At 38.0% G+C, this 16,131-nt stretch overlaps 1 protein-coding gene across 16 annotated transcripts in view; it reads left to right on the top strand.

The window, feature by feature from the left end:
- The window catches only part of RYR3 (ryanodine receptor 3), a 581,477-nt gene that overhangs the window by 365,735 nt on the left and 199,611 nt on the right, over window positions 1-16,131 (top strand). For 11 of the 16 annotated variants that reach the window (XR_012159473.1, XR_012159474.1, XM_073348827.1 and 8 more), the window contains 5 exons: window positions 4,001-4,221; window positions 6,016-6,106; window positions 7,694-7,834; window positions 11,079-11,260; window positions 13,796-13,874. Coding sequence is in view for 14 of the 16 variants with exons in the window: in XM_073348827.1 (XP_073204928.1) it covers window positions 4,001-4,221; window positions 6,016-6,106; window positions 7,694-7,834; window positions 11,079-11,260; window positions 13,796-13,874 (714 nt within the window). In the remaining 2 variants the exon portion in view is untranslated. The remainder of the gene's footprint in view (window positions 1-4,000; window positions 4,222-6,015; window positions 6,107-7,693; window positions 7,835-11,078; window positions 11,261-13,795; window positions 13,875-16,131) is intronic. The other 5 variants (XM_073348839.1, XM_073348831.1, XM_073348834.1 and 2 more) reach the window with 1 other exon arrangement.

Here is a 16,131-nt window from a genome sequence, read left to right as displayed (position 1 = left end):
ACAGGCATCTATTTGTTTTCAGTTTGGACTATCATAGAAGAGAGATTATATTTCCCATGGAGATGCTGCTTTTTATTCTTTGTTTTTTGTTACTTTGCTTAATCTAAATACACATGATCTTTGCCAAAAGGCCAAAAAGTGATACTTAATCTAAAATAAAAGTAATTTAAACTATTGTATATAGTTCTTCTTTGTGCATAGAAGTCATAATACCCATATCTAATAGTCATCTTTCTGACACATTATGTACTGCCACACATTAAGAGCCTCATTCTCCACTGTCTTATAACTAACTTGGTCATTTACATCAATACAAAATGAGTGTAAAATAGATGTAACAATTACGACTAGTGTGAGTGGAGAGTTATGATTTGGTAGCAAATTATACCTGTGGTACACAACTTCAAGGCAGCTGAGAATCAGGTCCAACAAATGGAGTAGAACATAGGGTGAGACTGTAAGATTAGAATGTAGTGATTTAACTCAGTATTTCTAAATATCTATGTTGAAATCAGATCCTTAACATTGTTTTCAACTGTTGTTAAGAACAATATGTTGTTGAGAATATGAAACACTGTCACTGACACAATTAACTTCCATTGGTGTCATTACTATTCTTCCACTGAGACTGTCTTTTAGAGTTGATATGATCTGAGGAACTGAATGAGATAATGCAATACTCAGTCTGTAGATCATTAATTTGTTAACATGCATAATGAACATAATGTAAAGATTTATTTCTGTATCCCTATAAGCAACTATAACTGTGGAGGGAAGAGAATGGTAAGATGCACATAAAAGCCCAGAATTGCCATTATGTTCATGGATAATTTTTCTTACAGTTCACCCAGTTAGTCTAATAAAGACTGATTAAGAATAGTAAAAACTAATTAAGACTATCAGGACATGGCCTACTCAGAGAGAGAGAGAGAGAAAGAGAGAGTGAGTCTAGATCTGCATTTATATATCTACTAGTTTATAATGCATTAAATAGTTTTTGTTATGGCTATATTAAGGGTTAAACTGATTATAAGACTTCTCCCACCCTTGAAACATAAATGTAAACATTTTCTCTGCTTTCTCCTTACCATTATTAGTCTTTCCAGCAACAGTAAAAGCATAAGGCAATATTTTTCTTGCAATACAAATACATACCTGGGGTGAAATCCTAGGCCCATTGAAGTCAATGGCAAAACTCCCAACTTCAGTAGTAGTTGGGGTCAGGATTTTACACTTTACAATTTTTTTAAATAATAATTGAAACCTCCAGAAATGTGAGTGTGGTATAAAAGAAAAATATTAGTGAATGATTTAAAAATTCTAAAACTGAAAACACTTATTTAACTTATTGGTATAATTGAATAAAGTAATGAGCTAACTGGAGCATAGAGGGAAAAGTATGGGTTCAAGAACAAGCTGAAAAACTTCAAAATCTTGGTAGTTTCTGTTAATACATATGTGTAATTGAAACAGTGTGTAGAGTTTGATAGTAAATCCAAGTGTATAACTACAAGTAATGATAGTATTACAATAATTAAAATAGCAGAGCTCTTGACATTGTTAAATTTCTGATGTAGTTCTGTCTCATATGTTAATAACAATGCCTGGATAGCTGACTCTTGTTGGGTAATTCATAACAATTACAAGAATTTCCTGCTTGTATAATTAGGGGCCTTATTTTGCTAGCTTTTCCTCATATAAATAATCCTTACATGAGTAGACCTCTTGACTTCAATAGGACTGTTCATTTGAGTAAGGATCAAGTGAGGGCTGAAGGATTGCCCTGTAACTGAGGCTCCATATCAGTAAGTCAGAATGTAACCAGTATCAAAAAGAGGTAAGAAAAACAAAGTAAAAATACTCAAGGCCCATCATCTTAACATTTTTAATATTCAGATAATGGTAGCTACTGTGTTGGACTGAAATGCATATTTTCCCATTTGTGGATGGATTTAGAAAGGTAAAATTCAACTTACAGGAAAGCTTTGGTTCATACATGCACCTGTACCATATGTTGCATTTAGCTTTTCAGAAAAATAATTATAGTCTTAAAAGTTAAAGCTTTTTTTTAACTAGGGACACATTTCTTAATACCATATGGTTTTAGTTTTAAAAGTTTTCTTTCCAGCCTAAGACTACAAAAGCCTTGAAGGGCTGATAAGAATTTTCCAGCAATGCACTGACTCGTATCAGTAGTGGAGTGGAAGTTATGCTGCAACTGAAATCCAGCAGCTTGCCATAGGATGTGTGCTAACCAGCAGAAACGGCTATTCATATTTTTCTTTGAATTGCATTCTTTTGGTGAGCACAGGGTAGGAAAAATATTTTGCAATTTCATAAAAGATTCAAATTCTTTTGGCCCCATTACAGTCCTAGGCACCTTTGTGTAATTCCATATATACATACAGCATATCCCTAATTAACAGTCCATAGAATCATAGAATATCAGGGTTGGAAGGGACCTCAGGAGGTCATCTAGTCCAACCCCCTGCTCAAAGCAGGACCAATCCACATTTTTTACCCCAGATCCCTAAATGTCCCCTCAAGGTTTGAGCTCACAACGCTGGGTTTAGCAGGCCAATGCTCAAACCACTGAGCTAGTTCACTTTCAGGGAATTTATTAAAATCTATATTTATAGACAAAAGTCTTTCCTTTCTAAAGAAGTTCAAAGTAATCTATATACATGCTTAAATAGAGTATAAGTGCATATGTATTTCTTTGTAATAAACTACATTGATATGTAGTATAGTGTGTGTGTGTATATATATATATAATTAAAGTTATATACATGTAAACTGCTTTTTAAGTCATGCTTAAAATTGCAGTATGAGCTAAAACATAAGGAGGAAAGAAACTGAATGTCAGTCCTAAATTTCTGTCTTGAGTAGTCTTGATCTATGTAATTTAATCTAATCTAAAGGTGTCCATGGTGTCTAGGATAAATGTAGTATCTAAGGCCATGTCTACACTAGCAAGCATACAGCTGCACAGCTGTATGAATGCAGCTGCACCGCTGTAAGTTCACTTGTGTAGCCGCGCTGTGCTGATGACATAATTAAACCATCTCCAACGAGCGGCGGTAGCTATGTCAGTGAGAGAGCATCTCCCACCGACTTGGCTCTGTGCACACAAGTTCTTATGCCAGCAAAATTAATGTAGCTCAGGGGATGTTTTTTCACATCCCTGAGCAACATAAATTTTGCCAACATAAGGGGTAGTGTAGACCTGGTGTTAGATCTGAGGCTACATGTATCATGTTACATACTTTGGACTGTCATTTATGACCTCAGCAGGTCAAGTATGGAGTGCCTTTATTTTGTTTTTGTTAGTGTCACTGTCTTACCTAATATTACATTCAAGTAAAGTTAAGGTTAAAAGCTATATTTCTGGGTCTAAATTCTATCATTGACAACCTTTAGAAAACCCTAAAACACCATGGGGAATGAAAGATAACATTTTAATGCCCCAAAATCAGGGCATTAAAAGCTACACTGCAAACTCTCCACAACAAGAACTATAGAGGATTGTTCTTAGGTTCGGTCCAGGGCTTAGTGGATGTGAACTGCACACAATCCTCTTGATAGTGCAACGGCCATTACTTGTACACCCCCAGAGATTATCTATGCTTCTGACAGGTGTTACCTGTGCAGGGAGCCACCACTGGCCAGAGTACAGGCAGACATTAACACTGTTCTCCAGCATAAATGTGTGCCTGTTCGGAGGCTGTTTCAGTGATGAGCCCTATTTCTTTTCCCTGATTTTTAGTATTTCGTAAACACTCTAAGATGGAGTTTTCTCAAACTGACAGACAGTAATACACTTGAAGAATATTTTAGGCATTAAAATTGCCCAACATACTAAACTGATAAATTCACAATTTAAATACAATTGGTATCTAGACACTTTTGGAAATATATCATGGTGTTTATTTCAGAGCATTCTTACTTTACAATATGTAATTCCAGATGGGATTGACAATTATATGCTACTTTTATACAGGTATCCCTGAGCACCACAGAGGCAGCTCTTGCACTAAATAGATATATTTGCTCATCTGTGCTTCCATTACTAACAAGATGTGCTCCCCTCTTTTCCGGAACGGAGCATTATGCCTCTCTGATTGATTCAACACTTCACACAATATATAGACTATCCAAGGGACGGTCCCTTACAAAAGCACAAAGAGATACTATTGAAGAATGCTTGCTTGCTATATGCCAGTGAGTATGATACACATCTGTAAATTGCTTTCTTTTGTACTAGGTATTGAACTGAGCGTATACATTGTAATACAGTAATTTTCTTCTCTTTGTACCATATAGAATGGGAATGTAGTTTATTGTGAAATGCAGTAAATTATCTGAAAGTAAGATAAAAATATTCTTAAGAAAGAAAAGATTAAACAGTTGGTTTTATACTTTTGAATCATGCTGCACACATGATTTGGCTTTGCTACAAACCACAGGGTTGTACAGAATAACTTAACTTTTTTATTATTATTTTGTTTTAAACCAAACCATTATTTAGCAGAAATATCTTCATAATTCTAATCAGACGTGATTTTTTTAAAAAAAATATTGGCTATGTAGCCTTGGTTATTCCCATTTATTCCTAGAGCTTCCTGGGCTCAAATATCATGAAATCTAAGTTTGATTCAGAAGTAATTTCTGCATTGTTCCTCCAGGTCCCCAAACCTTGGTCTTTGGGCACAGCTAGGGCTTCCTGCTCATTTGATTGTGGATGAAGCTTCTCAAACTAGCTTGAATTGTGTATATTCAGGCTTTGTCTAGTACAATATAAAAATTGCCTTGATTCAATTAAAGTACATTTGTCAATATTAAATCCACTCACTTTTTCTCTTGTATTTTTAAGGTGGTTGTACTACATGACAGCAAACATATATCTCCCAATCTCAGAATCTGACCTTACTAGCAAAAATTAAAGTCAATGGTTCTAATATTTGGAAAATATAGTGCCAGTGGAGATCTCAAGAATGGTATATTTTCAGAACCACTGCCGCTTACGGTCTCAAATGCAGTGGAAATGTCACATTTCCATATCAAGAGATGAGAGGCAGAAAACTGGGATCCCACATGAGGAACTTTGCTAACCCTATACAACACAGAGCCTAGTCCTCACTCACCACTAAAACTAGTGGGAAAATTTGTGATATTTCAAAATATCACTAAAAATGATGAGGGGATGGGAAATTATACCACCTTTTCATTAACAATTTTCCTATTTTTTTAACCAGCTTTGATCTCCATATTGGAACATGGAAGGGGGAGTTACATGCATAGTTTGGCAATAGCACTTGATTCATGCTGTACATGGATCCACAAAGCTAAAACTCTGAGGAGGGGTGAGAATCAGCAGGCCACATTTCTTTTCCCCAGGACCATTAGTAGAAGCTTATCTGTGCACTATGTACTTAAATGTAGGGGCTATGAAGTTTGCTCCTCATCCCTGTGATTTTTAAGGTACATTTTCCTGAGCTAATAGCCTGTTTCCTCAGGCTGTGAATTGATTTCTAAGATTTGGTCCATTGAAATTAAAGATGAAAAAGATATGTTAGATAATTTAGGCAATCTCCCTTCCAGTTTACGTTTGTTTCCGATAATTATAACACATTCCCCGGAGCAGTTTCAATCCATATGGCTTCCACCACTTTCACTGGAAAACTATTTCATATCCCTGTAGTCTCATACCTCACTCTTCTATTCATTTAGTTTAGCTTTTCCACTGTAACCAGTTGTACCCCCCTTGAAGTACTCTGAAAAATCCAGCTCTGTCTTTCGTGCTATATTATGGCCAGACCCTACATAGTGCATAAGAGAGGGAGGGAGGAAGTAATATATCTTTCCACATTATATTCTCCCATGCATGGACCAAGCACAGTGAGATCCCCTGTTTTACTGACCACCTTCATTGAGTAACTTGAATTCCAGTTGGTATAGTAATTTCTTCGAAATATATGTATGTTATTAAACCATTAATTTCTTTTTAAATTACAGCCATTTACGTCCCTCTATGCTACAGCAGCTATTACGACGGCTAGTTTTTGATGTACCCTTACTTAATGAATACTGTAAAATGCCACTCAAGGTAAATATTGGTCTAATTATTACATGTGTATTCAACAGAAAATGTACTCCAGAATAACCTGTCATCACCATGGGTTTTGGGTTTTTTGGGAAGGGTGGTAACAACATTAAAAGAATCCTAACCTCTGTGAAGTTATTTGTATTATGATAAAATTGTATTAAATATAACAGACAAGTACATTGTCAAATGTTTCCCTTGTGAGAACAGTACAGTATATGTTGGTTGTGTGACTTTGCTCAATAAACAGTCACATTTTCCATTGCTTATGTAAGTGTGATATTTGAAAGTAGTAGTTTAAATCTAGGTATTACTTCCTCTCCATAATTTTTTATGAGTCTGCATAGAATACATACACCAACAATGTGTTTGTTGGTTAAAGTATGTGCATGTGATATAGAGAATAGGACTCAAAATATAGTGCTGTAGAAAAAATTATTTGACTTGAAGGAGCATTTTTGAGCTACCTACAATTGCAGGCCTTAATAATTTCCTTTCTCTCCCTACCACTAGAGAGTGAAACAATCACAAAACTAGTAAGTAGAACTTGTAAGTAGAAATCAGAAAATGCCAATTGAATAAAATTGACATGCACCAAGGGAACATGTCAATTTTGTCAAATCTTCTGTTGGGAACCAGGGAGCCTAGAAGCAAGGCTGCAGGGTTTCCAAGCGGCTCAGGGAGCTTCATCAGTTTGTTTAGAAAAATCAGCATGAACCATTGTTTTGATTATTTTTTTTTGTAAATGAAATTTCAGAATTCCCACTTTGTAGAAATGTTTGAAATTTTTACGGTTTTGTTCAGACATGTAGTATTTTTAATTTTTTTTTAATTTCAGAATTTCCCATGCAATGGAACTTCTGGGTTTTGAGCAGACCTACTAATAAGTGCTTTAGATCAGGTTCTGACATAGCCATTCCCGTAGAGGGCAGAACTAATCATGCATGCTAGCCTAACAGACAGTGTATTACATACTTTCAGTGCAATTGCTATTCCATGGATTGTTGCAAAGCTGATCAGAAGTGCCTAGTCATGGAAAATTATACATCCTGGCCAGTTTTGCAAAGTTTTCTGATGTCTTCTTTGAATTAAATTGAGACTACTAAATGTGTTTTGCTTGCAGTTGTTGAACTTATCTAAATAACCAGAAGTAAGATCCCTTTGTATTTAGATGAAAAAGAAGACCCCTTTGCCAAAATCCACCCTCATACAGTTCCTTTATTTTCCCTCTGAAATTTTATTTAATTAACCCCCTTTATATTTTATTATTTGGGCAATTTGCACACACTGTAACAAATCTAGGAACTATTTGTCACCTTGTTGCTCACCATAGCTATTCAGAATTTTACAGCAACTGCCAGAATAGACCTCAGATACTCCTGCTTCAAAAGAACAGGCCCCAACTGCTCTAGCAAAAAGGTGGATTGCCATTAGATTAGAGCAGTAAAGTGTCTGTACCGCACACTTAAGTAGTTCTCATTCTTTCTAGTAGATGGCAGTGGTTCAATTCCTCACTAACCAATTTGTTCTAGTATTCATAAAAAATATTAATAGATTTTACATAATTGTATTTTCTTTTGATCTATATAGCTTCTAACAAATCATTATGAGCAATTATGGAAATATTACTGCCTACCGTCTGGATTGGGGAGTTACGGAATTGCAGCAGAAGAAGAGTTACATTTAACTGAGAAACTTTTCTGGGGAATTTTTGATTCCCTCTCTCATAAGGTAACGATGGTCAATCACATCAAAGATTGTAATAGCCATGATAGCATAATTATAATGGTGGTGCGAACTACAAAAAGTGTTTGTTTTAACTCTGCTTTCACTTAATACAGTAGATATTGACAATGACTGCTTTTAACCAGATTAATATGCGATTGAATGCTTGATCACCCACCCTCTAAAATGAATGCTTAATCACCAAGGGCTCTATTCAGACAAGCATAGGCCTAGGGACATTTTAGCTTAGTATAGCATTAACCCTGCATTTAAGTAAATTTTGTCTCCATCACAAACTCTTCCTCCTCCTATTATTATTTATTTATTTTTTTATCATAAACATTTACAAATATTTTATTGAGATTTTACAATAAAGCTACCTCTGGAAGATGCATACATGGTGTTGTCATTTATATCGTATAGAAAGGCGTATTATTGTGAAGGGGGGACAGAGTCCATTGCATATAGGAGGGCTCACAAGTTTACATATCAGGATGCAGAAGTCATAATGTGTATATGATTTAACAGGAGGTAATAGAATCTGCATAAAGAACTGACATAAACAACTAAACCCATGGTAAAATTGTATTGTTATTCCTATGTTTCCAGACAAAAAAAATGTGTTTCTGTAGTTTTGCTGGACACTGCATGACTCAGCTCCCAAAAAGCCCCATTCTAGAAGGCAAACATTTTTCTGCATTGCATTTTCAAAGCATGGGCTCAAGGCTTTGGCACTCAACCTCTTCCGTCTATGATTAGGGTAGAATGAGAAATGGTATCTCCCTGATATGAAGAGGACCACTCACAATGAGGGCATAATATTGGACTCATAGTAATCCAGGTTTTGCGATTGACCACAAAGTTTGACAAATTGGAAACCAAAGTAATCAGGCTACCTGTACTCTGCAGATGAGTTCCTTCAGTACAGTCTTGTTCTGTGGTAGTGTTGAGATATCCTGATAAGTCTCAGTGTTCCAGTGGAGACATCTAAAAGTTGGTAACCCAGCGGATTCTAGGATTAAAGTGTCTTCCAATTATTCACTCAGCTCTCCATTATGCTTTGTAAATGCGTGTGCTCAGATAACAATAGACTCAGTATATTAGGCTCTAAGGCCTTATTTACACTATTGATTTTAGTGATATTTCCCACCATCGCACTACCACCAGTGCAGCTCCACCAACGGTAGCAATGGCAGGAGAGCCTAATGTAGACGAACTGCCAACATCTTCATCACTATGTCATCTTAACCTTGTTCCAAATAAGTCTAGACGACATGGTGATACAAACATTGATGCCCAATCTATGGTAGAGCCCCCCCACACACACACACACACCAGTACTGTCATTAGTAGCAGTGCAAATATGACAGGTTTCAGAGTAACAGCCGTGTTAGTCTGTATTCGCAAAAAGAAAAAGGAGGACTTGTGGCACCTTAGAGACTAACCAATTTATTTGAGCATAAACTTGCCTTTTATTTAGACAATTTGTTTGCTGACCAGGTGTGTCCTTTATCTGTAGCTCCTTTGTGCTGCTAGTTCTTTCCTTCCTTTATCAATTAGATAATTTGCATTTGCACAGACGCTTCCTGCTTTTGGATTTAAAGCCATCAGCAGCTCAGAGACTATCTTAAAAGGGACACAATCAACTTTCACCAGAGTTTTGATCACTTTTTAAACTTCTGCTTCCAAAACACACAGCAATCTAAAAAAGAAAACCCAACCTATTGTGGCTCCCTTTGGAGCCCTAATAGCATTTTAATTAAGTAGCATGGTATGTATGTAGCTCACGAAAGCTTATGCTCAAATAAATTGGTTAGTCTCTAAGATGCCACAGGTACTCCTTTTCTTAGTGCAAATATGGGAAATTTCTCTAAAATTGCCAGTGTACAGTGTCCTCCTTCATTCTTCTCAGTAAATAGACGTTTGTAGGTTTTAAATGTTGATGGTCTCCAACTACTTTGATGATGTAATTTACTGTGACCTAGCTCCCATTTATTTTCCAGTATATGACATAGAATTAGTCAAGTCTTTCAGGCAGAGCAAGCATGGGAAAATCTCTTTTTAGTACCTCAACTCCTGGGTTTCCCAAGGTGCCATCTACAATACAACCATGTCATATTGACAGTCAGAATTCTCCATGAATCTCAGAAAAGCTTTTCCTTAACTTTTTTTTAGCGTCCAAATGTCAACAGGAGTAATCATTCAAGTTCATAGCATTATATAGCACCGCTGTTTTTCATTACCGACACAATGAAAGGCCTTCCACTGCAGAAGGTTTACCTATAAGTTCCTAAATTTTCCTAAATGTAAGTTTTACCTAAATTCCATCCTCATTTGGTGCCTATGCCCTAATGGCGGGAAGGTGACCAACTTATAAGTAGGGGCCATGCCAGGCTGTCCTAACAAAAGATTACTATTAACAATACCTAGCTCTTACATAGTGCTTTTCATCAGTAGATCTCAGAGCACTTTACAAAGGAAGTCAGTGTCATTACCCCCCTTATATAGGTGATGAAGCTGGGGCACAGAGATGTGAAGTGATTTGCTCAGGGTCACCTAGCAGGCCAGAGCTGGGAATAGAACCAAGATTTCCTGGGTCCTAATCCAGTGGTCTAGGTACTAGGCCACACTGCCTTAGAATAGGTAGCTAAAAGACACTCCATGTATATCATATCAGTTTGCTGAGGGTAGGTTTCTTATATGGGAATTGTGAAGTGCTAGTTCTCTCTCTAATTTGTGCTAATTCAGCTCCAGCTGGTACAAGTTTGGAAATGTATGAAGTGCCTTTACTATGGCAGAAGTCCATTTCTTTTGACCTATGTGATTTAAGCAGAACAGTGTTTAGGAAGAGTGAAGAAGAGACGACAAAATACTACACATTTCCTATAGATTTTGGAAGTTCTATACATGTTAAAGCTATTTTTTGTGGATAGTCAAGTTTTACCTGAACAGGCTGACACATTCTGAAAATATTTGACGTTTGTTTGTAGGTCTTTCAGGTCCATCGACAATTTAAGGCTTGTGCATGTAAAAGGATTGTGTAACATTCAACATTTAGTTTGAAGAGAGCCTTAAACAATGCAACAGTTTCTGTGTAGGAGCATACACCTTTATGCTGGCATGAGTTTCTGCTGTGCGCTTGACTTTAAAATATTCTTCATTATTTGACTGCATCTTCTAGTTCTGCTCCATATGGCTGTCTTGCTTTCACTAACATTTTGCATGTTTTTCTATTGAACTTTCCAACCAGTTCCTATCTCTCCTGCAGAAGTATGATCCAGAGCTCTTCCGAATGGCCTTGCCTTGTCTAAGTGCTATAGCTGGGGCTTTGCCTCCAGATTATTTAGACACCAGAATTAGAATAACTTTGAAAAAGCAGACTTCAGTGGATCCAGAGGGAAACTTTGATCCCAAACCTATCAACACAATCAAGTGAGTCATGGTAACCATACAGGTTTTTCAAATGTCTCTTGTGCCACTTATTGCCAATACCTTTCTTTTCCTTTTGTTGAAGAGAATTGACTGGCACATGGTTTCTTAAATGATACCAGTGCCCTCCATAACTAATTTGGGGAACCTTGCTCCCTCCTGTCAGGCATCAAATATGCCTCCTCTGCAACTTATATTTAGAATGTATATAGCACTTTACATGCCCAAAAGTGCTTTGTAAACACTAAATAAGTCTCCCAATAAACTTGTGAAGTAGGGGCTAGATTCACAAAGGGATGTAGCTGCCTAATTGCGTCTTTAGGTACCAAAGTCCAACATTTAAATGCCACTGACATTCTCAAAACCATTGCTCAGCTGCTGAGTAGTCCCATAGGTGCCTACATTCCCTAAGCACCTAGGTTTCTGCCAGTGGGCATGTGCGAAACTGCCTAAACCTACTTGCACTAACCTGCTTGGACCCCTAGCTCACACCTCAGCTTCAGCAGGATTCTTAAAACTAGGTGTTCCTCCCCCATCTCAGTTGTGGGGGCGGATCTGGTAGGTGTGCTCTGAGCATGCCTAACCTTCACAAAAATTAGGTGGGGATGAAAATTTTGAGGTTTCCTGGTATCCCAAGAGAGTCCCCTAACCACTACCTATAGCCTGCTCTGGGCTGCATCTCTGTGTCTCCTGTTGAAGCTGTTCCACTTTGTATAAATAATTAAATACTCATTGGGTTAAAGTGTGTATGAGAGAGAGATTGACTATAGCCCAGTGGTTAGGGCACTCACCTGGAATATGGGAGAGCCAGGTTTGAATTCCCACTCTGCCTGATTTGGAATAGGGACTTGAGTGAAGGTTACCCATATTCCAGGGGAGTCCCCAACCCCCCAGGCTACTGGCTTTTCTGGAGCAGGTCTCTCTTAATTGCTCATCTCAGAGTGTTCCACTTTATTAAAGTGTTAAATATTTCTTGGAGCAGAGACTTTCTCACATCCCAGCTAAGGGTGCTAACCAGCATGCTGTAGAGTCAGTCTCTCACTTTTTCATTCTCTCTTGCTCTCAGACCTAAGGACAGGTTAATTAACAAAGAGGAATAGCTTCAACAAGTGAGACTGTGAGAGCCCTACCCTAGGATGGGCAGGGATGGTGTCCCTAGCCTCTATTTGCCAGACGCTGGAAATAGGCAACAGGGAATGGATCACTTGATGATTACCTGTTCTGTTCATTCCTCTGAAGTACATGGCATTAGCCATTGTCGGAAGAGTGGATACTGGGCTAGATGGACCTTTGGTCTGACCCAGTATGGCTGTTCATATGGTCTTAGGATACCCAATAACTGGTGGTTAGGGCTCCATCCTAGGAGGGTGGAGATCTGGGTTCAAGTCCTTGCTCCAAATCAAGGGATTTGCTCCAATCAAATCACTGGGGGGGGGGAGAGGAGGCAGGTGTTGAAAAACAGGTTGTCCAAATCCCAGGTGAGTGTCTTAACCACTGGATTGTTGGCTATAATTGCAAGTGAAGAGGGGGTGTCTGTCTCTTGGTTATTTTTCAAAAGAAAGGACTGCCCTTCCTCAGATTAATGAGAGTTAAATGCCTAAACACCTTTATGGCCCTTCCCCTTTTCTCTGCATTTTACTCCTGGCTAGCTCAGGCAGCTCCCTGCTTAGCTTGCTGGCTTCTGTAAATCTCCTTCTTAGGTTCCTAACTCTACCCATACAGTGATGGAGAGCCTGGGCACTTAACTCAGGGCTATGAATTCCACTGGGCAGCAGGGCACCTGAGAGTGAGGTGTTACAACGCCAAAGTCTTCTTTATGAATCTAGTCATTGAGTACGAAAGCCAAATCCAAATACTCTGATTATATACTTAGATAATACTCTTTTGTTTCTCTCATGATTTAGAGGGGTGAACTATGGTTGAGATGGCTCAAGGCTGCTAAAATCTCACAGGCCAACGTTGCTATAAGTCTATGCCAGGTTATGACAAAATCTTCACTCTGTGTGTGAATTTGTCCTGTGTAATTATAAGTCTCAGCTGTCAAAGTAAATAAGTTGACTTATATAGATAATGATTTAATAGAGAAGTATGGTGTTCCTAGTAATACTGTTGCATTCTCAAAAATACGTTTCTAGTCATTTTTATGCAGCAACCGAACATTATTATTGGGTCATTAAAAATTAACATTTTTTTCCTCCTCGGGGAACCCATCAAAACATTCATCCGAGTAGTACATGTACTAAGAACAACAAAGAATAAAAGAAAAATCTTTCGGACATGGCTTAGCAGGTGTATTTCCTATTACTACAGTTCTTAAATGCTCCAGTGTTCATGCTTTTGAAGAAACTCAGTAATGTCACTATAACACTGGTTTTGGTTTGAGTTATTCCTTGTAAATGGAAATGTAATTATAAAGCATGATTACTTGTTTACCTCTTGAGATGAAACATTTTGACTGTTGGTGTCTCTTATGCCATTTATTTATATGTCTGGTTGGACTAAGATATGGTTAAATGACAGTGCTCTCTTTGTTTGTAGCCTTACTCTTCCTGAAAAATTGGAGTATATTGTTAGCAAGTATGCTGAACATTCTCATGACAAATGGGCCTGTGACAAGGTAGGGATTATTATAAAACTGACAATTGTCAGAAAAGGACAATTAAAGAGCATTGAGGTTTGAATACTGGAAATTTATCCAATTTGTTAAAGTGATAGGCTTGCCCCATTCATTAAGTGTGCATTATACCAGAGCAGCACTTTCCTGGAGTGTCTACAGAGGTTGGTGGAAGTTATTTTTTACATTAATCTGAGAATTGCATTTTTAAAACAGTGTCTGGGGGGAAAAATTGTGTGTGTAGCTCACGAAAGCTTATGCTCAGATAAATTGGTTAGTCTCTAAGGTGCCACAAGTACTCCTTTTCTTTTTGCGAATACAGACTAACACGGCTGTTACTCTGAAACCTTACAGGGAGCTGCAATTGTGGCATGAAATCTACGCAAATACCTTTCAGAGTTTTCCTGAAGCTGTCATCTGGGATTTCAGATTCCACTGTCTTTTTAATGTTCATTTGGGCAAAAATAAAGCTTAATCGGGTTCCTGGATTTTCCATGAAATTACGTTAAATTTGTTAATATTATAGGAGATAAGTAACAAGTTCAGCCCTTTGTTTCCTAGTACGAATTTCAAACCTCTCATTCTGGCATGGAAAGAAATTGGAAAAACTGAGAGTCTTTTAAACAAGTCTGGCCACATGCACATGTGTGTGCACACACACACACACCATTAAATACAATAAATAGTGGTTAAGAGTGCATAAGGAAAAAGCTCTTAAAAGCAAGAAAATAAGTTTTCCTTCTTTTAACTTTCCTTAACAGCCACAATCACAATAACCGCTCTCACTGACAGACTCTGTACCTCTTAGAAACTCACTTGCGTCTACAACAGGTAAAGAAAGACAATCATCTAACTTGAACTAAAATGCAAAAACTTTTCCTCCACACTCTGTGCCCTGTCTTCTCCCTTTGTTGCCCCGCAGCATGGGGGAGATCAGAAGGTCATGCCTTCCCTTCACTAATTCTCTCTTCTCCCAGTCCTCCCAAGCTCATGGAACTTGCTTTTCCAGCCTAAAAGTTTTGCTGGTCTGATATACCACCTTTGGTTCATCAGACTGGGACTTCTGTATCAGCCAACCGCAGGTGTTGCACCCATTGGTGCCTCAGGAGTGGAGTGGCAGCTTGTTTACTGAGACATCTCTCCCATCTCCTGATATGCTGGGTGAGGGCAAGGTGGGGTGCGGAAAGACTTCCCACTGAATCTGTCTAAGGAGCTTCTCAGACAGCTTTCTCTTGCACCATTTGTTATATGGAATGGAGTTGTCAGCCTTGTGTGGCATCATTCAGTTTAGCAAAGGGATAGCATCTGTGTTCAGAGGCTTGCAACTGAATGCTACTGGATAAAAAGAAAGGTGGGGGGGGGGGTTGTAGTTTGGATGACAGGGATTTTTAGGTGTAAAAGTGTTATAAAAAGTGAGATAGCTCTGCTCATTTAGAAAGTAGGGGAGTAGTAGAAAGAACTGGTGTGGGTCCGTGTCTGCTACAGTTTAGACGGGTTTTTAAATAGGGAACTACAAACTGTTTAAAGACCATGAGAAATCTTGTAAGTCTGAAATTTAGGTCTACTACCTTAGTCCAGTATCGGGGGTAGCCGTGTAGTCTGTATCCACAAAAACAACAAGGAGTCTGGTGGCACCTTAAAGAGTAAGAGATTTAGTCCTGATTCACATGCCTGCAACTCTTGAGAGGATTGATGTTTACAAAAGCCTGCACTCATGTTGAGTGTTTGAGTGAATGATGTTTGCATGCAGAGGGGATGGAGTAAGTGGTCCGGTGCCTACACTTATGTAGTCCAGCATTCTATATTTGTTGGTTGATAGCCTAGCTGAGATTTTAATGTTTTTATGGTTTCAGAGTAACAGCCGTGTTAGTCTGTATTCACAAAAAGAAAAGGAGTACTTGTGGCACCTTAGAGACTAACCAATTTAATGTAATTAGTCTCTAAGGTGCCACAAGTACTCCTTTTCTTTTTGCGAATACAGACTAACACAGCTGTTACGCTGAAAGCTGTCATTATGCAAGGCACTGCATTTAGCCGTATGGAGTGGTAATGTTTTTATGTTAACACTTTATTTTAGGACTGGTTTTTTTTCTCTGTCACAGGAGAGTTGAAAAATAATGCCCTATAATTTAAGGGAAGTAGGATGGGGTTATATTTTGGGCCTGCCAATCTTCACAGTATCTCTGTTAACACTTTCTTCAGTTTCTGTTTATCTAACTCTGCCCACCTCTGACTTTCTTTGAACCATTAGAATTGCAAC

Source organism: Lepidochelys kempii, chromosome 6 (genome assembly GCF_965140265.1).
Source record: "Lepidochelys kempii isolate rLepKem1 chromosome 6, rLepKem1.hap2, whole genome shotgun sequence".
In the NCBI taxonomy this organism is placed as follows: Eukaryota; Metazoa; Chordata; order Testudines; family Cheloniidae; genus Lepidochelys; species Lepidochelys kempii.
This window is presented reverse-complemented; position numbering and strand designations above follow the sequence as displayed.